The following is a 25,999-nucleotide window of genomic DNA, read 5'->3' as shown; positions in this document are numbered from 1 at the left end:
TTGCAACACACATAAACCAACAAACTTATATATCCAAAATACATAAAGGACTCTTATAAACCAAGTAGAAAAATGAAGACAATTGAATAAAAAATGTGGCTTAAAAGAGATGACATCCAAACATTCAACAAACGTGAAAAGGTGTTCAACTTCATTAGTTGTTTGGGAATTTTAAAATTAAGCTTCTATGAGAGAATAAGAGCACGCTCCAATCACAAATAAGTCATCTGTGCCAGCTTCCGGGTGTTTGTTAAATCACGAACCCCTTGTTCCTTTACAATGTTTGTGTGTGTGTGTGCTGTATGGCGGGGGGCACATTTCATTCTCTTTCCATGTCAGTGTCCTGTTATTGCAGCACCATGTGTGGACTTTTTGTTTGTCTTTCTTTCTTTGCTTGCTTGTTTTGTTTTTGGGACGTGCACAGGCTGGGAATCAAACTTGGGTCTCCTGCATGGCAAGCGAGAATTCTACCACTGAACTACCCTTGCACCCCCACTTCTTTACAATATAATGAGCAAGAAAAAGACATGTATGTACAACTAGATATACACCAGCACTGTTACATTTATTTATACCATAATTTCTAGTTGCAAAATATATATTTTTAATGTTAGTGATCAGGTGGTCCAGGCTAAGATTAGGCTAAGAGAAAGGTTTCTCAAACTTTATATATGAACTTCCTGGAGGTGTTATTCAAATGGAGATTCTGATTTACTTCGGAGCTCTAAAGTGGAGGCTGATATTTTGCATCTAACAAGCTCCCAGGTGAAGTGGTGCAGTACTGCTGGTCGATGGACCCACACTTGAGAGGAAAGATGCTAAGGCATTTCCCAGAGCTACCCAAATGGAAGTTAATTATGGACAGCTGGTTGTGGTCAGAGGTTTATAAAAACTCAAGGCAGTCCAAACTCTGACATTTCCTGCTTTCTGTGAGTGCTGTGTCTTGGAGTCTGGCATGATGAAGACCTCAGTGGTTTCAGGAGAACTTCTCCTCTTCCTCCTTCCTTTGTTGACTTGGAACTCTGTATCTGGACTTGAACCTGGTAAGAATAAGATTTCTCATTGGAGGACGGTGATTTGAAGTGACGGGATTGTTTGCTAAAATACTGTTGCATGCAGAGCTTCCTAATAATGATTCCCCCCAACTCCCATTATAAACAGCCAGGGCTGCCTGTTTCTGTCACTTTTCTGGTGGCTGTTAAGTGTGTAGCCATCACCATAATTCCTCTTTGTGTTTAAGCTGTACTCAAGATGCAGGGTTTTTGTTTGTTTGTTTGCTCTTACACACAAATTTGAGGGCTCTCCAGGTTTAGTTTCTTTTCTGTCATTATCCCTCTTCTAATGAATGACTAGACCTGTGTTCCTGGAGTTCATACAATCGAAGAGAATCCAGAACAGAAGGGCTACTCCTGATGTCTGGATTTCTGAAAAGGAGGACATAGCCTCTCTTCACCCATCTGTGGTGCCTAAAGGATGGAGTGAAAAATTGGACAGACTGGGCAGCTGAGTTTGAATGCATTCTAATTGCTTTCTCTGTTCACTGTGGTTCCGGAACCAGTTGAAACCAACCTGAGACTTGTTACCTGGATGACCTCAAGCAAGTTATTTGAAGTCCTTGTGTCTAATACAGTCACCATCGAAAAGCATCTTAGGGATATGTTGCATTAAAATAAGATGTGATGGCCCATGAAGTATAAACACTCAAATCTAAGTCTTGTAGGTACTACCTTGTTAGAGGACAACTTCAGTTTGCCCCTGCCTGCAAGCCTGAATTACATTCAATATTGGTAGAAGGGGTTTGCCAAAGAAGACTGCCTATGGACTTTCTCTTGATCTATAATTATTTATTGCTTCTCCACTTTTACATTAAAGCTATGGTTTTCAACTGGGGGCGATTTTTGCCCTCCAGGAGCATTTCACAATATCTGAAGGCATTTTTGGTTATCACAATTGGGGCTGCTACTGGTATCTAGTGAGTAGGGGTCAGGAATGCGACTAAACATCCTACAATGCACAGTACAGCTCTTTGCCCCTATAACGACAAATACTTTCTGGCTCAAAACGCTCCTGGTGCCAAGGTTGAGAAATCCTTCACTAGTGTTCTTCTATCTATACTTTAGAGGACCCTTATCAGAGCAAAATCAGAGCACCAATGAAACCAGTGCTTTGGAATTTCTTACTTCCCAGTGACTTCCTATAATTCTGACTTCATATGGCTGAAACTAATGACTTTCTCCTTCCAGTGGAACTAAATGTGATGACAGATTTGTGGGGATACCCTGTGTCAAGTCGCAAATCATCTGATATTTCTGTAATCAGACATTGTCTCTCCAGGGGTGAGACAATTGATTATTCTCCAAGACCTGACTGTCACACTTGAATTTCCTCATTTTGAGCATTTCAATTATGTGACTCTAACCTCCCTAGTACTACTTCATGTGACCACTATCAGGGCATGTGGTTAAGAGTGGGATTGGGAATTAAGAACACTTGATTCTCATTAGATAAGCCTGGGAAACTTAGGGAATAAGTGAGTTAAAAAACCTGGTTCCTGCCCTGAGCGTAATACTGATCTAATTTCACTAGAATTTCTCTAACTCTGGTCTATCACAATAGTTGACCCCCCAAAAGTCGTTGCACTGGAAAGTGTCTGTGACATGGAGATTCAATAGCTATGAGAAAGAAAGCTTGTCTCCCATCCATTTCTCTCTTCATGTACTTTGACCTGTTCCTGCTCTATTCGAAGATCACCTTGCATATCTGAATTTTGGTACCCTTGAGTCCAGAGGTTCTCAAACTTTCATATACAAATCATCTGGCAGTCTTGTCAAAATGTAGGGTGATTCAATCGATCAGGCAAGGGAGCTGGAATTATGTAGCTCTAGCAAATGCCCTGGTGTTGTTGATGTTGTCTCTCCGTGGACCAGACTTTGATTATTAAGTGCTTGGGGAAATTACTCACTTGCTTCTGAATAGCAAAGACAGTGCTAGTTCACTGATGAGCCCCGAGTTGGACATTCGTTGTTCTTATTCTTGCTCCTTCACCTCTACTTTTCCTTCTAAGACTTACATCATCAGTGGATAAAGGAGATACTCCCTAGACTCCAGCAATAACTAAGTTGAGTTGTGTGATATGTGAGATCTCCGATTTGACTTAGCACCAGCTCCACTGTGTTCCAGGCTTTAGATCCTTATCAGTGAAGAGATCTCAGCAGGTTTGACTATTCTATCTAGGAAGGTCCTTGTTGGACTCCATAACAAGAACAGGTGTATGTACCGACATTTGATTTGGAGATTGTGCATGAAGAATGGAACTCCTACTTAACACGCTGTTGATAATGTTGGGAGTGTCCAGTGGGAAAAGGCTTGTGGCAGGACAGATTCACCTGTGAGTGACTGTCAAATCTGCCTCCAACAGGAGGCTTGCCTTATAAACTAAACGTGTCCCCCTCTGGTTTATCTAGTCTGTAGCTCCTTCCTGGTCTGAGTAAGGGTGTAAGTAATGGTAATTATGATTCCCCATCTTGACATGAACCATAAATATTGTACAGTGATATTCTGTTATTAAGATAAAGAATTGCAGATTTTTTAAAAATTCCCAACTCAAACCCATTTCTATTCCTATCATAGCCATATTCTGTAATATATCGGTAACTTTCAAATTTCTTATTTGAGCAACGTGGAATATTAATATTTATGGCAAAGACAGATTTTTCCATAAAGCTACTTGGAAGTGGTTATTGAACACTTGAAATGTGGCTAATCCAAATAGAGTATAAAATACATATTAATTCCAAAAACAGTATGAAAAAAAGGAAAGTAAAAAATTGTTTTGTGTGAATGATATTCAAAATATAGTGGGCTAAATAAAACATTTACCATGTTAACTTTTATTTTTGAATATGGCTACTAGAAAACTTGCAGTTAACTTGTGGCTCTCACACATTTCTGTCACATAGCACTGATACAGATTATGTATTGTATCTTGAGATAATGGTATGCTAACATGTTACTCTTTGAAATCTTTTTTTTTTTTTTTAGCCGTGACTGCGTTGTGTTCTGAGGATTGGTTGGTCGTGAGGATGAAAAAATGGCCATTCGGTAATGACACAGAAGTTAAAATTAGTGACATATACCTAGGAAATAATTGCTCTGCAACAAGGGCGCTGTTGTTTAACTACGAGTTTTCTTACCCTGCCACTAATTGTGGTATCAAGAAAATTGTAAGTGCCATGATGTTTTTATCTACAACTTATTCTACTTACTTTTCTTTTCAGGCTATATAATAGCTGTAACAGATGTTCCTTCTTAAATAAGTTCTTCCGACCCCTTCAAATCTCTTGCAATGATCAATTCTCTAGTAGAGGCCAGGGATTTATCTAGTTATTGTAAGGAGCTTTCAGAGAAGAGGTTTTAGAGGCTCAGATCCCCACTCCTTCCCTGCAGTCAGACTTGCAGGATCAAAGGATAAGGGAGAATGTAGTCTATTACTCTAATTTAGTATTTTATGTCTGTTAAATTAATGTAAAATACATCTACTTTATTAATAAACTGATGTTCTATTTAAAGTGTTAAACCACCAAAATAATTCAATGACTTCTAGTTATAAAACTCTTGATCATTTCAGGTATTCCAAGGGAATGATATGATCATGTTATCTGAGATCAAATATAGACCAACGTTGGATACCACCTATAAATTTGAGGTGCTGTGCTTTCTTAGGAGGTGTGTATAGCCAACTGCTCATCTTAAACAGTCTTGAATTTCTCCTTTGCTGATAGATGTTTCAGCTGAGAGTGAAGCTATTAAAACATGGCTTAGAGGATGCCTATGGTTCAACTGCAATTTAAGGTTTTTGTATTTCTTGTTAGGAAAATTTTCAAATGTATGGAAGAGTTTTGAGAATTTCAGTGACTATCCATATACTTAATGCTTACATTCTACCATTTTTTTAAAACACCTCTCCACCCATCAATTTTTTATTGCATTTCCAGTTGAAGTTATCAGCGATTTACATTTCCCTGATGACTGATGATTAGTGCTTATTTTCCATTTATGTGTCTCTTGTGAGCCGTGACTTTTGCCCATTTTTATTGGGTTACCTCTCTTGAGTTCTAAGTGTTCTTCATATGTCCTAGATACCAGTACTCCATCAAATGTTTTGTGAATACTTTGTCCCAGTCCTCATCTGACTTATTCATTGTGTCAATAGTATTTTTTTGATGAGTAGACATCTCTAATTCTGAAGCTTAATTTCTGTACTGTTCCTTTTATGGTTGTTTGCTGTTCTATCTTAATTATTTGCTTATCACCAAGCCATGAAGTATATTCTCTTCTATTCTTAAAGGTTTATGGTTTATATATGTTTGGGTCTTTAATTCATCTGAACTTTTTGTGTATAGCACGAGGCACTTCATGTTCTCCTTTCATGGCTATCCTGTTATTCCTGTACCATTAATTGAAAAGATTTTCCTTTCCTTTGTGGACTGCTTTGGCTCTTCTGTCAAATGGCCATATGCCTTTGGGTTTCTCTGGCTCGTTTATATTCTATTGATTTACTTGATCCTTACATATGTATTATGTGGTCTTGAATACTGTAAATCAATTTTCAACTTAGCAGTGTGAACTTCTGAAATTCAGAATGCATTTCGAACAAGTTCTCAAAATATCCTCCTATTTCCAGATTGGGGAAAATGTTAGATAAAATCAAGGAACCCGGCAAGGCCTACCTTGAAATCAACATTCTTAAAATTCCTGTGTTTTTAAAACTTTGCCATTCACCTCTAAACCTGCACTAAGATATCAGCCAGTAGTTACATGTAACATTTCTTAAAATTAAATGCAATTTCATTTTTCAGTTGCATTCGCTGGGTTTTAAGGGCTCAGTAGTTAAATGCGGTTAGTAGCAATGTAGCATAGTACAGATTTAGAACATTTACTTTATCACAGAAAATTCTACTGGACTGTTCTCTATCTGGTTCAACACAATTTTTTACTAGCTTCTATGACTTGGCAAATGTCACAGCTAATAAATAATAGAACCAGAATCTTACACTGTTTCACCCATATTAAATTCTACCCAGAACTCCTGAAAATCTGACCATCTGTTCTTTAGGATCCTTTAGAAAGAGGCAATTGCCTTGAAGCTCTATGCCTGAGGCTAGGGTAGCTAAGTCCCCATTTCCAGACTTAATGATGCTTTAGTCTTTGACTTCTAAAGAACATGCTTCACTGGCCATGAGAAATTTTTGCAAACTGGTGTGAGTCTCCCATGTTCCCTGGAACAAGGGTGGAGAATGTGGTTGGTGTATCTTCCTTCAATCTCAGGACCCTCCAACCCCTTCTACCCCCAGCAGCAAAAAATAGTAGCTGCTACATTTTCTTAGCAACCTCATACTCCCTTTTAGTTCATCGGCCCAGGTGTTAGCTCTTGACTAATGTTTATCACTATTTCAAAGTTTTAAAAATCTTTTTCAGAGCAAGTAGGAGATCTGAAATTAAAAAAAGAGACATAAGTGCCCTCCCTCCCCCCCTTTTTTTCCTTAAAAAAAAGCAGTGCCATAGGAGCCGAGAAAGGGAGTGAGCATATTAATTAGATAGATAATAAGAAGGATAGATGTACAGAGCCAAAATAATTGAAGAAAAAAGTTTCATGGCATTCAAGTTCCTATCTCTGATTCTTGATGTCTTTTTGCAGTTGGTATTTTCATCTTTTAAAATTCTTAGATCCAAGTCTAAACTTCAACTGGTAATTTTTTTCTTTGTAGTCATGGCTTTTGACTACAATGTGAAGTCTTTCTTGCTGAGGAACAGAATTTTAGAAAAGTATTTTCTGGTCATTGGACTTTGAAATACCAGTGGTAGAATACTAGAATCTCAAATGCAATTTACAGTTTTCTTCCCTTTCGCCTAACTCCTGCTGTGATGGGATCTCAGATTTTGGAGTAGATTGCTCAAGATTATCTCTTTTCGTAGTCTTAAAAGCCATTCTTACACCTCCTTTTTACTGTGATGTTGTAGGGTGGAGGTGTAAAGCTTTGAAAGAGAAAAATGACTCTTACCGGGAATGGTTGTGGCATCCTCTGGCCAACACCAGCTGGTCTTAGATCCCTTCTTAGTGGTGGATCTAAATAGTGATTTTTCCCTATTGTGTAATTTTGCGAATGAGTCTGCAGTGGTTTGCAGATTTGATCCTTGAGGATTTATTACTTAGTGCTGGTCTTCCTAAGGAGAGTCTGGCAAAGTAGTTCAAACCCAGATACCACATGGGTATCCACTAAGCCCCCCAAGAACAGAATCCATTCTTTCTACAGCGAGTGATGGGAGAAAAGGTTGTTATGCCCCATCATCTCTCCATATTTCATTCTCTCCCAGATCCTATGTAAGCCAAGGGAATATTAGTCTATCTAATTCACATGGAGATATAGAAAATTCCAATATGTCTCCACTTTATAGATGTACCCTAATCTCAGAGTTACTCTCCTGTAACTACTTACTCATGGGCTTTGGAAAATAGAAGTATCAACTTTTTCCTTTCCTTTATGTATAAGGGAAGCAATGACAGAAGAGAGACTGTAGCTCTTAACATAGGATGGGGGGTAAGGTTGTAAACAGAATGGAAAGTGGTAGAATATAACTGCTTCTTAAACCTTGAATGGGATGTCTGCTTCTTCAATCAGACGTAGAATTTGGTGATAGAACCTTTTTCCGAAGAGATGGATCTCTTCTCTCAATTGCAGTTTGAGGGGTGTAGCTGGTTTGGTGGTTGAGATTCAGTTTGTGTATCCCTACCTAGAACATTTGTCACACATAAAAATCATTTTGATGTCTGCAACTTGTCTCTAACTTTGGGGCATAGGGCCAATTCTGGATGATAAGGTACTATCCCATTGGAGATCCTGTTATAAGCTTTTTCTTTAGATTCATTGAGATATTTTGACCCCCACCCTTACCTCACAAGCCTAGTTATTGTGTTTCTGTTGCTTGTAAATATTAATCAGGTTTATGCCAGTTATATTTCCTCCTACAAAACTGTGTGACTACCAATCCCATACTTTTCTTTCATTTGCTCTTCTTTTAGGCTTATATTACCACCTATGATCCCTTTTGGAATGAATGGGTATGTTGCCGGTACTTTGAGTAGCGGATGTCTAAAAATAACAGATGGGCAACAATCAGCTGCGTCCCAAAATACAAAACATGAGCCTAATCTTAGCACTTTTAAGGTGAGATTATTTAGCTCAAGTGATTACTTTGTAATTAACTGTATATTTTGTTAAATAAGTTTTCATGAAGGAAATCATATGAATCCCTATTCAAATAGTGCATGTATGTTGTTTTTTGGTCTTAGCACGAACCCTGTTGATTAGGGGTTATGAAGAGTCATACATCTGACTTGTATATTTGATGGAATTGGATAATATTATAGATTATAGATAGATATTAGATAATTATTATAGATAAATTAATTTATCTCATCTTAAGGTTGGGAATTTGATTCTTTACACTGCCCCTATTTGAGCATCCATGAATCTTCTGAACACACTCTTGGGTAAGAGTTATATATGAGTAGCTCTTAATTGCCTTTTTCCTTCCTACAGGAACAACCATCCAATAATTACTTTATCGACAATACCTGCTTCGTTACTTCCTCTTTTCCCTTAGACATGAAAGCAGGTCATACACCTGGCTTGTGAGCCAGTTTCAGTAATGGTGTTCCTGTATCTTTACAAAGATGGATTGCAATATCTGTTTTCATTACTATCTAGAAATTTGTATAGTGCATATCTATAATAATGACAATTTTAATGAAGTAATTTAAATTAATTGCCATTTTGTTTAACTTCGATTCATAATAAAGTTCCTATGTGAAAGTTTGTCTATATTCATTGTATGTGTATTCTTCTGAGAGATTGAACATACTTCATTAAGTATTTTCTAGATTTAGCTAGCCATTTTAAACTTTTCTGTAACTCTCAGTAATTATTTATCTGTCACAATGAAATCTCCCCTGACTACATCTTTTTTTTTTTTTAAGCACATAAAAAGGAGTGAGAATCTATACTCTCTAGAAAGTTGTTTCAATGAGTTTAAAACTTACCCATCAGGCCTTCATCTTTGGCTTTCTATGATGCCTTTTAAAATCTTAAAATCTTTAAAATCTATGGGACTTCTTAAATTATTTTGGCTCTGTACATTTATCCTTCCTATTACCTATCTAACTGGCCTAATTCTGAGAGAATTTAACCATATGAGTCTACAGCCATAGGTTGCCGGAATACAACAATCAAGATAGAGAACATTTCTATCATGAAAAAATTTCTCCTTTCCCCACATATAAACCCAGGCAACTAATGATCTGTTCTTTTTAGGTGTGGATTCGTTTTTGCCAATTCAATTTTATGTTAAGGAACTAAGTATTTGGCTTCTTTTTGTAAACAGAATGTTTTTGAGATAATATTATCAATAGTTCATTCTTTTTTATCCACCCTCTTTGTATGCTGTATGGCGGAGGTCATATTTCATTCTTTTTCCATGTGAGCATCCCCTTATTGCAGCACCATTTGTTGAAATTTTTGTTTGGTTTGGGTTTTTTTTGTTTGTTTGCTTGTTTCTTTGGAAAGTGCATGGGCTGGGAATGGAACCCAAGTATCCCACATGGCAGGCGAGAATTCTATCACTGAACTACCCTCGCACCCTCTAATAGTTCATTCCTTTTTATTGCCAAGTAGTATTTCACTGTGTAAATATTTATAATTGGTCAAGTGATGGTAGACATTTTGAGTTGTTTCCAGTTTTTGGCTTGCATGAATAAAGTTGCTATAAATACTTGTATGGACAAATATTTCTCTTGGGTAAATAGGAATGGAAATTTTAGGCCATATAATTACCATATCTTTAATATAAGGAATAGCTTAAATGTGATGGTAATGTTTTCAAGTGTATGAAGAATACTCACCAAGACTGATCATAGGGTAGGCAACAAGTTTTAATATATTTCAAAGGATTGAAAGTAGACTATATTATTTGCTGCAAAGGTATTGTTATGAGTGAAAGAATGACTTCCAGAAAATTGCCAAACTCTTCAATTAACATCACACTTCTACATTTACAAAGGAAACTACATATTTTTAACTAAATGAAAATGAAATCGTTCCATACCAAAATCTGTGTGTTTTAGTTTCCTGGGATGTTCACAGTAGATACTACGAAGTGTGTCAACTTAAACAATGAGAATGTATTGGCTCAGAGCTTACAGCTTTGGGACATGAAAATGTCTGAATCAGGTAGATGCTTTCTTCTGGGAGATTGGCTGCTGGTGATCCTTGGCTCCTCTGTCACATGGCAAGGCACATAGCAGTGTCATTGGTCTCTTCTCATCTGAGTTGTGCGACTTTTAGCTTCTTGCTTGTGTGTCTTTTTCTCTCTGTATCTGTTTTTGTTGTTTTTTTTTTTTAATAAGGGACTCCAGTAAGAGGATTAAGACCCATCCTGAATGAGCTGGGTCACATCTTAATTGAAATAACCTTGCCAAAAGGTCCTCCTTAAAGTGGGATGGAATAAATTTAAGAACATATTTTTTCTGGGGTACATGCAGCTTCAAACTGCTACACTGGATTGCCTCTATAGCAAGGCTGAATGCTTTCAGTGTGTCTTAGTTCTTATAGCATCCCTGAAAAACGATCACACAGTAGTTAGCGTAAGCAATGAGGATGGATTCTCGCATGGTCTTGGAGGGTAAAAGTCCAAAATCAATGTCTTGACAAGCCATGCTTTCTTCCAGAATTTTCTCCCAAATCTTAAACCTTTGAGTTTGACTTTTTTCTCATCTTAGGGGTTCAACTGCTCTTTTATGTGCCTTTTACTTCCCAGTATGTATTCTAATTTATTTACAATCCCTCCATGAGACATACCAAATCCTAGGTGGGTATAGCTGGATGGGCAATTGTGGTAAGCAAAATAACGGCTCCCCATAATGTCCACATCCTAATCCCTGGAACCTGTTACTATGTCACCTTTATGACAAAAGGTTAGAGATGTGATTAGGTTAAGGATCTTGGGATATGAAGATTATTTTGAATGATCAGAATGGGCCTAATGTAATCACTAGCTCCATATAAGAGGAAGGAAGGCAGGTCTAGTCAAAGAAGCTGAGACAAAAGAAACAGAGATTATGTTGTGATTGCCAAAAGGCAACCATAAGCCAATGAATGCAAGTAGCCTGTAGAAGATGGAAAAAGTAAGGAAACAGAGTCTCCCCTAGATAACACAAAAGTAAATTTTCCAGCTGGCACTTTGGTATTAGAAAACTGATGAATCTCCTCTATAGGTTTCATTTTGGACTTCTGACCCCCGTAAATGTAAGATAAGTTTCTGTTCTTTTAAGCCACTGAGTTTGTGGTAATTTTACAGCAGCACTAAGAAACTAATACAGAATTAAGCATATTTAACCTCCCTGAGACGTACATGAACAATAAAGCAGGATGGAAGTCAAATCTGGAGAAACACAACTAGTTTGTTCATGGGTTGTATGACTTTAGGCAAGTCATTTTCTCCTTATTGTTAGACATCTATAAGACAATTAATATACTCTATCCCACAAGGGTATAGTCCCGACTAATTGTAAGTATGCAGAGTTATTGGTTGTTTAAGGCCAGAATTCATTCTGATTAACCTTGTAATCTGTTCTAATCGGTCAGTATCTATGCCTTAGCTACAAGAGGATGCTATATTTTTCAGAATGTAGAGTTCTGCATGTCATCCATAAACCTGTATGAAATCATGTATAGTTTGAAATGCATACATAATAAAACAAATCTTACTCATCTTAGAAAGAGCTAGGCAAGCTTGGGGAGTACAATGAATTAGATACATAGTTATCATGCAGATAACTCTAGTAGCCTATTTTTGAACCTTTTATGCCTCATTGTTCTCATGTCTGCTTGGCACACAATTAGCCCTCAATGCTTTCATGTATCTCCTGAAAATATAAATGGTCTGGAAATCAACTGAATCAATCTAGAAATGAAAGCTTGATTTACCATCCAATTTTCTGTTCACTGCTGTGTCTTCTACATAAAAACTGCTTTTTTGTCACTTTCAAGTGACATTACTTGTCAGCCTTTATTATGTATAGATAAGGAATCAAATCTTCATTATTTGTCTCCTAGCTTCTCTTTACATCTGCAATTTCTTCATGGTAAAGCATACGCCTCTACAGGTTAGACTCATAAAATGATGGAGTTCACCGGTAGAGTGCTAGAACTCTGTTATATGATTATAATGCCAGATCTACATTTTGTTGGATTTGAAAGCTCTAGAAAGTGGCCATTTCTTTTTCTTGTAAATTATCAGAAATTGGAGAAATATTTCTCAAATGTATTTTCATGTAGCTTGACAAATAATTTATGAATAACTATATAACAGTAGAGCTTTCTTTCTATGTAATGCATTGAAAATGAGCCTGTTACTCTCCAGTGGTAAAAGATCCCAAGAGCCCAGAAAAGCCTGGGGTCCTGTTCAATTTACCTAGTTGTGTCTAGGATATTATGTTTGCTTTTTATCATATTTCCTTGGGTCATCCCTTTCAGGCTCCAGCCCTCTTCACTGTCACTGTTTAAACAGTAAATTAAGAGGAACAATGAGGTAAATCCTGCTTCTTTTTATAAAGTTAATGATTGATGGGTGCATGGGTGTGTGTTTGTGAGAGAGAGTGAGAGAGAGAGGGAAAGGGGAGCAGAGCGGAGGAGAGAATGAGAGAATTAATATGAATTTTTCTCCTTTTTTTTCGCTGGCACATTTTCAGAAAATTCTAGTAAGCAGTGACCTTCCTCCTGAATTCCTATTATTATAAGTTTGGGGCACTCTCTTAGCAAATATACACCCCTTACACTCCCAAAATGTAGGGATTTTACTGTCCTCTGTTATCTTTTTATCTAGACCTGCAATCAATATAAACATATTCCCCTTCTCCTAAGCAAATATCTTTACTTTTCCCAAAGGTACATAATGTAGCAAAATGAAACAGACCCAGCCAAAATTCTTTTTTTTAATTTTTGATCATTCCATTCTACATATATAATCAGTAATTCACAATATCATCACACAGTTGCATATTCATCATCATGATCATTTCTTAGAACATATGCATCTATTCAGAAACAGAAATAAAAAGAAAACAGAAGAAAATTCATACATACCATACCCCTTACCCCTCCCCCTCCCTGATCACCAGCATTTCAATTGAAATTTATTTTAACATTTGTTCCCCCTATTATTTATTTATTTATTTATTTTTTTTAGCAGTTTTTTTTATTAATTAAAAAAAGAATTAACAAAACAATTAGAAATCATTCCAATCTACATGTACAATCAGTAATTCTTAATAACATCACATAGTTGCATATTCATCATTTCTTAGTACATTTGCATCGATTTAGAAAAAGAAATAAAAAGACAACAGAATAAGAATTAAAACAATAATAGAAAGAAAAAAAAACAAAAAAAAACAAAAACAAAAAACCTATACCTCACATGCAGCTTCATTCAGTGTTTTAACATAATTGCATTACAATTGGGTAGTATTGTGCTGTCCATTTCTGAGTTTTTATATCCAGTCCCGTTGTACAGTCTGTATCCCTTCATCTCCAATTATCCCTTCTCTTTTTTTTTTTTTTTAATTAACGGAAAAAAAGAAATTAACCCAACATTTAGAGATCATACCATTCTACACATGCAATCATTAATTCTTAACATCATCACATAGATGCATGATCATCATTTCTTAGTACATTTGCATTGGTTTAGAAGAACTAGCAACATAACCGAAAAAGATATAGAATGTTAATATAGAGAAAAAAATAAAAATAATAATAGTAAAATCAAAACAAAACAACACAAAACAAAACAAAAACCTATAGCTCAGATGCAGCTTCATTCAGTGTTTTAGCATGATTACTTTACAATTAGGTATTATTGTGCTGTCCATTTTTGAGTTTTTGTATCTAGTCCTGTTGCACAGTCTGTATCCCTTCAGCTTCAATTACCCATTGTCTTACCCTGTTTCTAACTCCTGCTGAACTCTGTTACCAATGACATATTTCAAGTTTATTCTCAAATGTCCGTTCACATCAGTGGGACCATACAGTATTTGTCCTTTAGTTTTTGGCTGGATACACTCAGCATAATATTCTCTAGGTCCATCCATGTTATTACATGGTTCATAAGTTTATCTTGTCTTAAAGCTGCATAATATTCCATCGTATGTATATACCGCAGTTTGTTTAGCCACTCTTCTGTTGATGGAGATTTTGGCTGTTTCCATCTCTTTGCAATTGTAAATAATGCTGCTATAAACATTGGTGTGCAAATGTCCGTTTGTGTCTTTGCCCTTAAGTCCTTTGAGTAGATACCTAGCAATGGTATTGCTGGGTCGTATGGCAATTCTATATTCAGCTTTTTGAGGAACCGCCAAACTGCCTTCCACAGTGGTTGCACCCTTTGACATTCCCACCAACAGTGGATAAGTGTGCCTCTTTCTCCGCATCCTCTCCAGCACTTGTCATTTTCTGTTTTGTTGATAATGGCCATTCTGGTGGGTGTGAGATGATATCTCATTGTGGTTTTGATTTGCATTTCTCTAATGGCCAGGGACATTGAGCATCTCTTCATGTGCCTCTTGGCCATCCGTATTTCCTCTTCTGAGAGGTGTCTGTTCAAGTCTTTTTCCCATTTTGTAATTGGGTTGGCTGTCTTTTTGTTGTTGAGATGAACAATCTCTTTATAAATTCTGGATACTAGACCTTTATCTGATATATCATTTCCAAATATTGTCTCCCATTGTGAAGGCTGTCTTTCTACTTTCTTGATGAAGTTCTTTGATGCACAAAAGTGTTTAATTTTGAGGAGTTCCCATTTATTTATTTCCTTCTTCAGTGCTCTTGCTTTAGGTTTAAGGTCCATAAAACCGCCTCCAGTTGTAAGATCCATAAGATATCTCCCAACATTTTCCTCTAACTGATTTATGGTCTTAGACCTAATGTTTAGATCTTTGATCCATTTTGAGTTAACTTTTGTATAGGGTGTGAGAGATGGGTCTTCTTTCATTCTTTTGCATATGGATATCCAGTTCTCTAGGCACCATTTATTGAAGAGACTGCTCTGTCCCAGGTGAGTTGGCTTGACTGCCTTTTCAAAGATCAAATGTCCATAGATGAGAGGGTCTATATCTGAGCACTCTATTCGATTCCATTGGTCGATATATCTATCTTTATGCCAATACCATGCTGTTTTGACCACTGTGGCTTCATAATATGCCTTAAAGTCAGGCAGCGCGAGACCTCCAGCTTCGTTTTTTTTCCTCAAGATGTTTTTAGCAATTCGGGGCACCCTGCCCTTCCAGATAAATTTGCTTATTGGTTTTTCTATTTCTGAAAAATAAGTTGTTGGGATTTTGATTGGTATTGCATTGAATCTGTAAATCAATTTAGGTAGGATTGACATCTTAACTATATTTAGTCTTCCAATCCGTGAACACGGTATGCCCTTCCATCTATTTAGGTCTTCTGTGATTTCTTTTAGCAGTTTTTTGTAGTTTTCTTTATATAGGTTTTTTGTCTCTTTAGTTAAATTTATTCCTAGGTATTTTATTCTTTTAGTTGCAATTGTAAATGGGATTCGTTTCTTGATTTCCCCCTCAGCTTGTTCATTACTAGTGTATAGAAATGCTACAGATTTTTGAATGTTGATCTTGTAACCTGCTACTTTGCTGTACTCATTTATTAGCTCTAGTAGTTTTGTTGTGGATTTTTCCGGGTTTTCGACGTATAGTATCATATCGTCTGCAAACAGTGATAGTTTTACTTCTTCCTTTCCAATTTTGATGCCTTGTATTTCTTTTTCTTGTCTAATTGCTCTGGCTAGAACCTCCAACACAATGTTGAATAATAGTGGTGATAGTGGACATCCTTGTCTTGTTCCTGATCTTAGGGGGAAAGTTTTCAATTTTTCCCCATTGAGGATGATATTAGCTGTGGGTTTTTCATATATTCCCTCTATCATTTTAAGGAAGTTCCCTTGTATTCCTATCTTTTGAAGTGTTTTCAACAGGAAAGGATGTTGAATCTTGTCGAATGCCTTCTCTGCATCAATTGAGATGATCATGTGATTTTTCTGCTTTGATTTGTTGATATGGTGTATTACATTAATTGATTTTCTTATGTTGAACCATCCTTGCATACCTGGGATGAATCCTACTTGGTCATGATGTATAATTCTTTTAATGTGTTGTTGGATACGATTTGCTAGAATTTTATTGAGGATTTTTGCATCTGTATTCATTAGAGAGATTGGTCTGTAGTTTTCTTTTTTTGTAATATCTTTGCCTGGTTTTGGTATGAGGGTGATGTTGGCTTCATAGAATGAATTAGGTAGTTTTCCCTCCACTTCGATTTTTTTGAAGAGTTTGAAGAGAATTGGTACTAATTCTCTCTGGAACGTTTGGTAGAATTCACATGTGAAGCCATCTGGTCCTGGACTTTTCTTTTTAGGAAGCTTTTGAATGACTAATTCAATTCCTTTACTTGTGATTGGTTTGTTGAGGTCATCTATGTCTTCTTGAGTCAAAGTTGGTTGTTCATGTCTTTCCAGGAACCCGTCCATTTCCTCTAAATTGTTGTATTTATTAGCGTAAAGTTGTTCATAGTATCCTGTTATTACCTCCTTTATTTCTGTGAGGTCAGTAGTTATGTCTCCTCTTCCATTTCTGATCTTATTTATTTGCATCCTCTCTCTTCTTCTTTTTGTCAATCTTGCTAAGGGCCCATCAATCTTATTGATTTTCTCATAGAACCAACTTCTGGCCTTATTGATTTTCTCTATTGTTTTCATGTTTTCAATTTCATTTATTTGTGCTGTAATCTTTGTTATTTCTTTCCTTTTGCTTGCTTTGGGGTTAGCTTGCTGTTCTTTCTCCAGGTCTTCCAAATGGATAGTTAATTCCTGAATTTTTGCCTTTTCTTCTTTTCTGATATAGGCATTTAGAGCAATAAATTTCCCTCTTAGCACTGCCTTTGCTGCGTCCCATAAGTTTTGATATGTTGTGTTTTCATTTTCATTCGCCTCGAGGTATTTGCTAATTTCTCTTGCAATTTCTTCTTTGACCCAGTCGTTGTTTAGGAGTGTGTTGTTGAGCCTCCACGTATTTGTGAATTTTCTGGCACTCTGCCTATGATTGATTTCCAACATCATTCCTTTATGGTCCGAGAAAGTGTTGTGTAAGATTTCAATCTTTTTAAATTTGTTAAGACTTGCTTTGTGACCCAGCATATGGTCTATCTTTGAGAATGATCCATGAGCACTTGAGAAAAAGGTGTATCCTGCTGTTGTGGGATGTAATGTCCTATAAATGTCTATTAAGTCTAGTTCATTTATAGTAATATTCAGATTCTCTATTTCTTTGTTGATCCTCTGTCTAGATGTTCTGTCCCTTGATGAGAGTGGTGAGTTGAAGTCTCCAACTATTATGGTATATGAGTCTATTTCCCTTTTCAGTGTTTGCAGTATATTCCTCACGTATTTTGGGGCATTCTGATTCGGTGCGTAAATATTTATGATTGTTATGTCTTCTTGTTTAATTGTTCCTTTTATTAGTATATAGTGTCCTTCTTTGTCTCTTTTAACTGTTTTACATTTGAAGTCTAATTTGTTGGATATTAGTATAGCCACTCCTGCTCTTTTCTGGTTGTTATTTGCATGAAATATCTTTTCCCAACCTTTCACTTTCAACCTATGTTTATCTTTGGGTCTAAGATGTGTTTCCTGTAGACAGCATATCGAAGGATCCTGTTTTTTAATCCATTCTGCCAATCTATGTCTTTTGATTGGGGAATTCAGTCCATTGACATTTAGTGTTATTACTGTTTGGATAATATTTTCCTCTAACATTTTGCCTTTTGTATTATATATATCATATCTGATTTTCCTTCTTTCTACACTCTTTTCCATATCTCTCTCTTCTGTCTTTTTGTATCTGACTCTAGTGCTCCCTTTAGTATTTCTTGCAGAGCTGGTCTCTTGGTCACAAATTCTTTCAGTGACTTTTTGTCTGAGAATGTTTTAATTTCTCCCTCATTTTTTTTTTTTTTTTTTTTTTGAGGGAGGAAGGGAAGGAAAGACAGAGAGAAGGAAGGAAGGATGGAAGGAAGGAAGGGAGGAAGAAAGGGAAACATCTTTAAACATTTTCTTGTTTTATTGTATTTTGTTTGTTTGTTTGTTTTTTACATGGGCTGGGGCCGGGAATCGAACCGAGGTCCTCCGGCATGGCAGGCAAGCACTTTGCCCGCTGAGCCACCGCGGCCCGCCCTCCCTCATTTTTGAAGGATAATTTTGCTGGATATAGGAGTCTTGGTTGGCAGTTTTTCTCTTTTAGTATTTTAAATATATCATCCCACTGTCTTCTAGCTTCCATGGTTTCTGCTGAGAAATCTACACAAAGTCTTATTGGGTTTCCCTTGTATGTAATGGATTGTTTTTCTCTTGCTGCTTTCAAGATCTTCTCTTTCTCTTTGACCTCTGACATTCTAACTAGTAAGTGTCTTGGAGAACGCCTATTTGGGTCTAATCTCTTTGGGGTGCGCTGCACTTCTTGGATCTGTAATTTTAGGTCTTTCATAAGAGTTGGGAAATTTTCAGTGATAATTTCTTCCATTAGTTTTTCTCCTCCTTTTCCCTTCTCTTCTCCTTCTGGGACACCCACAACACGTATAATTGTGCGGTTCATATTGTCCTTGAGTTCCCTGATACCCTGTTCAAATTTTTCCATTCTTTTCCCTATAGTTTCTATTTCTTTTTGGAATTCAGATGTTCCATCCTCCAAATCACTAATTCTATCTTCTGTCTCTTTAAATCTATCATTGTAGCTATCCATTATTTTTTCTATGTTTGCTACTTTATCCTTCACTTCCATAAGTTCTGCGATTTGTTTTTTCAGTTTTTCTATTTCTTCTTTATGTTCAGCCCATGTCCTCTTCATGTCCTCCCTCAATTTATCAATTTCATTTTTGAAGAGGTTTTCCATTTCTGTTCGTATATTCAGCATTAGTTGTCTCAGCTCTTGTGTCTCATTTGAGCTATTGGTTTGTTCCTTTGACTGAGCCATATTCTCAATCTTCTGAGCATGGACAGTTATCTTCTGCTGCTGGCGTCTGGGCATTTATTCAGATTTCTTTTGGTGTTGGACCCAGCAAGGTTGTAATATTTTTCTGTGAAATCTCTGGGTTCTGTTTTTCTTATCCTGCCCAGTAGGTGGCGCTCGTGGCACACGTTTGTCTGCGGGTCCCACCAGTAAAAGGTGCTGTGGGACCTTAAACTTTGGAAAACTCTCGCCGTCCTGGGGGTTCGCTAGCCGAAGCGGCTTGAGCCGGCCCGGGGTCCGAACGCAGGGAGGGTTGCTGGTCGCCGCAGCCAGGGAAAGAGCCCGTCCGAATTTCCTAGTCGGCCCTGGGCAACAAGCGTGGTGGGAGGGCGCCAGCGGCAGCGGCCCGCCCGAGAGAGTGCACGTTCCCCGGGAGTCACAGGGTCACCGTTCTCCGCGGCCTGGGGGTTTCCGATCCAATTCTCTCAGTTGGTCCGGGGGCTGCGCGTGGTATGGGCGCCAGTCGCCTTGGTTTCAGGGGACCACCTCTCCAATTCTCCCAGCCGGCCCGGGAAGGGGGAAGGGAGTAACTCCGGCCGCTTGCCACCCCGCCCGGTAAGGCCCACGTGCCTCGGCGATCTCACCCGAGCTGCTTTTCTCAGCCAGCCAGCCGTTCCAGGATGGGGTACGCTGTCTTTTTTATCTCTGTTGTGGCTTTGGGCGCTTTCTGTATCGTTTCTACTCCCCTAGTAGGTGTCCTGGAGAAGAAACTAAGATCCGCGCGTCTTACTAAGCCGCCATCTTCCAGGAAGTCCCTATTATTTATTTTTATTCCATATGTTCTACTTATCTGTTGACAAGGTAGATAAAAGGGGCATCAGACACAAGGTTTTCTCAATCACACAGTCACATTGTGAAAGCTATATCATTATACAATCATCTTCAAGAAACATGGCTACTGGAACACAGCTCTACATTTTCAGGCATTTCCCTCCAGCCTCTCCACTACATCTTGACTAACAAGGTGATATCTACTTAATGCGTAAGAATAACCTCCAGGATAACCTCTCGACTCTGTCTGGAATCTCTCAGCCATTGACACTTATTTTGTCTCATTTCACTCTTCCCCCTTTTGGTTGAGAGTTTTTCTCAATCCCCTGATGCTAAGTCTCAGTTCATTCTAGGGGTTTTCCCAATCCCTTGATGCCGAGTCTCAGCTCATTCTAGGGGTTTTCTTAATCCCTTGATTCTGAGTCTCAGTTCATTCCAGGATTTCTGTCCCATGTTGCAGGAAGGTCCACTCCCCTGAGAGTCATGTCCCATGTAGACAGGGGGAGGGCAGTGAGTTTGCTTGTTGTGTTGGCTGGAGAGAGAGGCCACATCTGAGCAACAAAAGAGGTTCTCTTGAGGATGACTCTCCATCCTAATCTTAAGTAAGATTGACCTATCCTTTGTGGGGTTAAGTTTCATATGAACAAACCCCAAGATTGGGGGCTCAGCCTATAGTTTTGATTGTCCACGCTGCTTGTGAGAATATCAAGAATTCAACTTGGGGAAGTTGAATTTTCCCCTTTTCTCACCATTCCCTGATGGGGACTCTCCAGGCAAGATTCTTGATGTCTAGAATTAGATTTTCTACCCATTTGAAGTGATCTTTGACAAGTCACTTCATTTTACCTTAAACAGTTTTATAAATCTCTTGCATGTCATGCTGCTATGAATTCAAGAATGAGAATATCTAATCTCAAGGAGAGACTGACAAAGCATGCTTTACATTTACATAAACTTCATAGTGCTATTATAGCTACAGTGTCTTCTTGCATACCATGCACTACAATTTGAATCCTGCTTTGAATGAAGTTACTGTACTTTAAGTTAGAGATCTTTAAGAGAGAATTAATATTCACTATCCCAAAATGATGCGGGCAGGCCTAATATTCAGCTAATAGGAAGAGTTACAAATTATTTTGAGGGCTCTGTTTGTATATGCGCTTGGGAGAAAGAGGTAGAAAGATAAAGACATTTTGCATACAGTTCTCTAAACTGCAGTTTTCTTCAGAGTAGTGAACTTTAAGTGCTGTGTGTAGCCACTGTTCTAAACTCTTCACATGCCTTTTTCTTAAAACAATTTAGTTCTCACAAAACCCTACAATATATAAAATACAATCTGTAATTATCCCTATTTGAACAGAAATGAACTGGCACCAGCTGATTAAGCAACATGCCCAGAAAAAATGGAGTTTGTAAGTGGAGCAGGAACTCAAATGAAGGTCTAGCAGTTCAGAGTTGGGCAAGCATTGAGTTATGACTCGAAGACTTCACTTGCCTTTTACCTCTTGGGTCATTTGACCAGCGTTCACAGACTGTTCTGAACAGTGGTTGGTGGCCAGACAAAGAAGAATGTGGTTTTTGCATCATCCAGAAATCATATTTAGTGAAGTTGATCTGGAATAAGTAGCAATGTCCTATAACAATGGGGTACTCACATGCCTATGAATTTCCTTATCCAGTCACTGTTACAGTATCAATAAAAAAGATAAACAAACTCACCAAATAAAATTAGTCTATGTTTATGACAGGACCACATAATCATTGTAACAAAGTTTGTTACTGAAATAAAATCATAAAGGACATTTATAACTCATCTAATACCCCAAACCCCGGTTCAGAAATAAGAGATTGTCTACTCGTTGGGAAAATATTTCAGACATTTGAGTTTTTAAACCAAGAAGTAACTTCTACCATTTAACTTTCCTATCCCCAGTGATTGGCAGTCAGATTTTATTTTCTCTAGGGGACAGATTTTAACTTTGGAAGGGGCAAGTCCTTTGAAATGGCCCCATGGGAAATAGCTCCACTTAATAACCCTTTCCTTCCAAGTGAGTAAAAGTTGGGAATTATTTTTTACTCTGAATGATAGTTCCATTGATGGCACATTAATGAAAAATAAAATGTTATAAAATTTTCTTCTGAGACCCTTAATTTCTGGTGAAATATTTAAATTATGGAGAGGGAGCAAATGAACTCTACTGGAGATGGAATTTTCCTCTGTTTTCAGTGGATATCAACAACCTGCTACTATTTTCAGAACTTCTGTTTACATTGTCTTTGCATTGTTGCGTCAAAATATGGGTCCAGAACCTTCCCCTCCTTGCATTTCACCTCTGGCTGCCATATGCTTCTGAGAAAAAGCTGATAGAAAATATCTTTCTTACTCTAGTGAGACAGTGACCTTTTTAATTATGCCTGGTGCTGTCAAAGAAATTTCCTATTGCTCCTTGCAATATTATAGATTTTTTTTTAAGCCTCACAGTAATGATCAAAATATCCCCTTCCCTACTCCTTATCCTAAAACATATGTCCTAAATATCTGGAGACAGCTGGCAATGTTTGGATCAATGGAATAAACTCTAAATATTTGACTGAATTCTTGTTAATAGTTGCTCATGATAGCCTGATTTTAAAGTGGTTCTGGTCTTTAGATATTTTTCTCTGATTCCTACAGTTTCTACGGCTAATTTTTTATTAAAATTAAGGGCTTTTTTTTATAAGGATTTAAGACTTGAAAGCTGAATTTGTTGATAGGTAGAATCTAATTGTGTTGCATTTCCACCATGATCCAGGAACTGTTTTAATGAGCTATGCATGTAGCTCACTTAGGTATTAACTTATGTGACAACTATTTGAATTCTTGGGCCTATTCTAGATGTTATAGTTTGCTAGCTGCTGGAATGCAATATACCAGAAATGGAATGGCTTTTAAAAAGGGGAATTTAATAAGTTGCTAGTTTACAGTTCTAAGGCCGAGAAAATGTCCCAATTAAAGCAAGTTTGTAGAAATGTCCAATCTAAGGCATGCAGGGAAAGATACCTTGGTTCAAGAAGGCTGATGAAATTCAGGGTTTCTCTCTCAAGTGAAAAGGCACATGGCAAACACAGTCAGGGCTTCTCTCTCTCAGCTGGAAGGGCACATGGTGAGCTCAGTGTCATCTGCTAGCTTTCTCTCCTGACTTCTGGTTTCGTGAAGCTCCCCGGGAGGTGTTTTCTTTCCTCATCTCCAAAAGTCACTGGCTCGTGGACTCTCTGCTCTGTGGTGCTGCAGCATTTTCTGCTTTCTCTGAATCTCTCACTCCCAAAAATGTTTCTTATTTTATAGGACTCTGGAAACTTATTATGACCCACCCAAATGGGTGGAGACATCATCACTTAATCCAGTTTAACAACCACTCTCGATCAAATCACATCTCCAGGGAGATTATCTGATTACAGTTTCAAACATATAGTATTGAATAGGGATTATTCTGCCTAAATGAAATGAGATTTAGATTAAAATATGGCTTTTCTAGGGTCCACATATCCTTTCAAACCAGTACACTAGGGATGAAAGATACAGTAACAAACAAAAGAGAACAAAATCCCTGCCCTCCTGGAGTTTACAGTCAAACTAGAAGACAGGCAATGAAATAGAAATGAGTAAAAATATATCCTGTTAATGATGTATTGATCATTATTATGTTCAGCCAAAAAGTCAGGCCTGGGAAGAACATATTCAGCAGGTGACCTTAAACAAATGCCCAAGTTCTCATAACAACTTTGTGAATCAGATACTGATATTGTTCTCCATTTACATGAGGAAGCAACCAAGAGACAAAATGACTGCACAGAGGAGGTGTAGGGGTAGTTCAGTGGTAGAATTCTTACCTGTCATGCGGGAGACCCAGGTTCAATTCCTGATCCATGCATTTCCCGAAAGAAACAAACAACAAACAAAGAAAAAATTCAACAAATGATGCTGCAATAATAGAAACCTGCATGGAAAAATAATGAAATGTGACCCTGCCATACAGCGTACAAAAAAAGAGTACACAGGTTCTCATGTCTAGTAAGTTGTGAAGTCAGGATTTGAACCCTGTTCTGAATGATACCAAAACTACACCAAGGTATCTTAAATCTCTGCACATCTTCTATAACTTTGAGCTATAACAATCTCTTGGGGCCAGAGGAGATACACTTTTAGAATCCAGTACTCAAATACTTTTCAGTAATCTTTGAAAAGTCAAGATTCAGCATGAGGCTTTCCAAAGAGTACATTGCCTTAATAGTACAAATACATTTTATTATAGTCTAGTGTAGTATAATTTCCTTCACCTTTGGTATGGAATTGAGCAATAAACTGGTTTGGGGATGGTCCCCTCACCCTTTTTTTTCTTTTCTTTTTGGTCTTCCACACCCTAATAATCACAGCAGCTTAATAAATTTGACAATTTCTAACATCAACCTCATTACCTGCCCATGGCTGATTAATCTGTATCAGGCCCCTGGCTCAAATTCTGCTGAAATGATTTTCCACCAGGCTTTTCTAATTAGACCTGGTTGTTCTCTTCCAGGGAGGAGAGGCCAAGAGATGAATAGAATGAGCACATTCAAATGCTCATTTCCCACATTGTGGAAGGAACTTACAAAATAGTAAAAGAGGGAATGCTTTCAATAGTGAAAGCCTAGATGGTCAGGTCCTGTGGGATTCGAATACAGCTCCGAGTTTTTCCTTGGAGTCTCCTTTTATGGTCACTGGTATGTTTAATCTGTTACAAGATTCTAAGGAGGGAAAAGAGTCCATTTTTTTCAAACATAAAATGATTTGATTTATTTCTCTTTTCCAATTACTGTAGCGAACTGTGCTATTTGAAATTCCCCTTTCCTGCCCCTGAACTGTATATCAGGCAAATCTTTTCCTGGTCAGTTTGACATATAGAAAGTCCAATAGTATTTAATTTAAAACTTTAATTTCATATACAATTTAATGCTACTCTGCCTCTTCTACAGTGACACCTACTAGGAAAATTTCCAATAGGAAAGGAGCGTAGTTTCTTCTAATAACTTCTTCCATCACTCCGTTTCTTCTTTCAGGTAGGAGGGCTGGGGAAAATGGATAGGAGACATGCAGAAGGGAAAGGTGACGTGTGCTTTTGGAATTGTTTAGTTCTCCCTTGGAATATCAACTGTACTTTAACCCATTGAGTCAGGTGTCCAAATGCTGTGCGTTACCACTGCATAATTTCTCAATGCAGTTTACTGGTCCAGCTCAGAAGTTCTCTTTCCTTGATGTTCCTTTCATGGTTGACTAGTTGTCTTAAGATCCTGGGAAGACAGTTCAAGCATAACTTCCTTATGGTATATCCTCTGAATTGTAAGGAAATTCTCTTGTATGTGTCTTGCCAAAGGTTGGACATAAAGACTATTTTTATTTAGCAGTTTATTAATATATAAACCACAAATCATACAATTCTTCCATTCAAGATGTAGAATTCAATGTTTTTAGTGCCTCTACAGAGTTGCACAACCATCAATGTAATATAATTTTAAAACATTTTGTCATCCCCTGTGTTAGTTTGCAAACTACCAGAATGTGATATATTAGGACTGAAATGGCTTTTATAAAGAGGGAATTTAATAAGTTGCAAGTTTAAAGTTCTATGCCTATGGAAATGTCCAAACTAAGGCACCCAGGGAAAGTTACTTTAATTGAAGAAAGGCTGACACATCTAGAACACCTCTGTCAGCTGTGTAGTCAAGTGGCTGGCATCTGCTGGTCCCTTGCTCCTAGGTTCCATTGCTTTCAGCCTCTGTTCCTCTGGAGATTCCTCACTTTGCTTCTCTAGGGCTGACTTTCATCTCTCGGCTTCCCTTGGCTCTCTAGAGGTTCTGGTTTGCTTAACATCTCATGGTGATGCCTTCTGTCCTCCAAGCATCTCCAGACATCCGTTTCTCTGTTCTCTGCCTATCAGCTTTGCTCTGAAGTTTCTGTCTGCTCTGTTGTTTCTGTCTCTCTCCAAAATGTTTCCACTTTTAAAGGATTCCAGTAAACTA

General features: G+C 37.6%; 1 protein-coding gene across 1 annotated transcript; it reads left to right on the top strand.

Annotated features, from left to right (window-relative positions):
- Positions 1-958: 958 nt before the first annotated feature.
- OOSP4B (oocyte secreted protein family member 4B) lies at positions 959-12,853 on the top strand. The gene is made up of 5 exons (XM_077114835.1): positions 959-1,043; positions 4,042-4,223; positions 4,628-4,725; positions 8,081-8,139; positions 12,708-12,853. Exons 1-5 carry the CDS (start codon positions 959-961, stop codon positions 12,851-12,853), a joined length of 570 nt encoding a protein of 189 aa, XP_076970950.1.
- The last annotated feature ends 13,146 nt before the right edge of the window (positions 12,854-25,999 follow it).

Source organism: Tamandua tetradactyla, chromosome 9, assembly GCF_023851605.1.
Source record: "Tamandua tetradactyla isolate mTamTet1 chromosome 9, mTamTet1.pri, whole genome shotgun sequence".
In the NCBI taxonomy this organism is placed as follows: Eukaryota; Metazoa; Chordata; class Mammalia; order Pilosa; family Myrmecophagidae; genus Tamandua; species Tamandua tetradactyla.
Note: the sequence above shows the minus strand (reverse complement) of the source record. Positions and strands in the feature narration are given on the sequence as shown.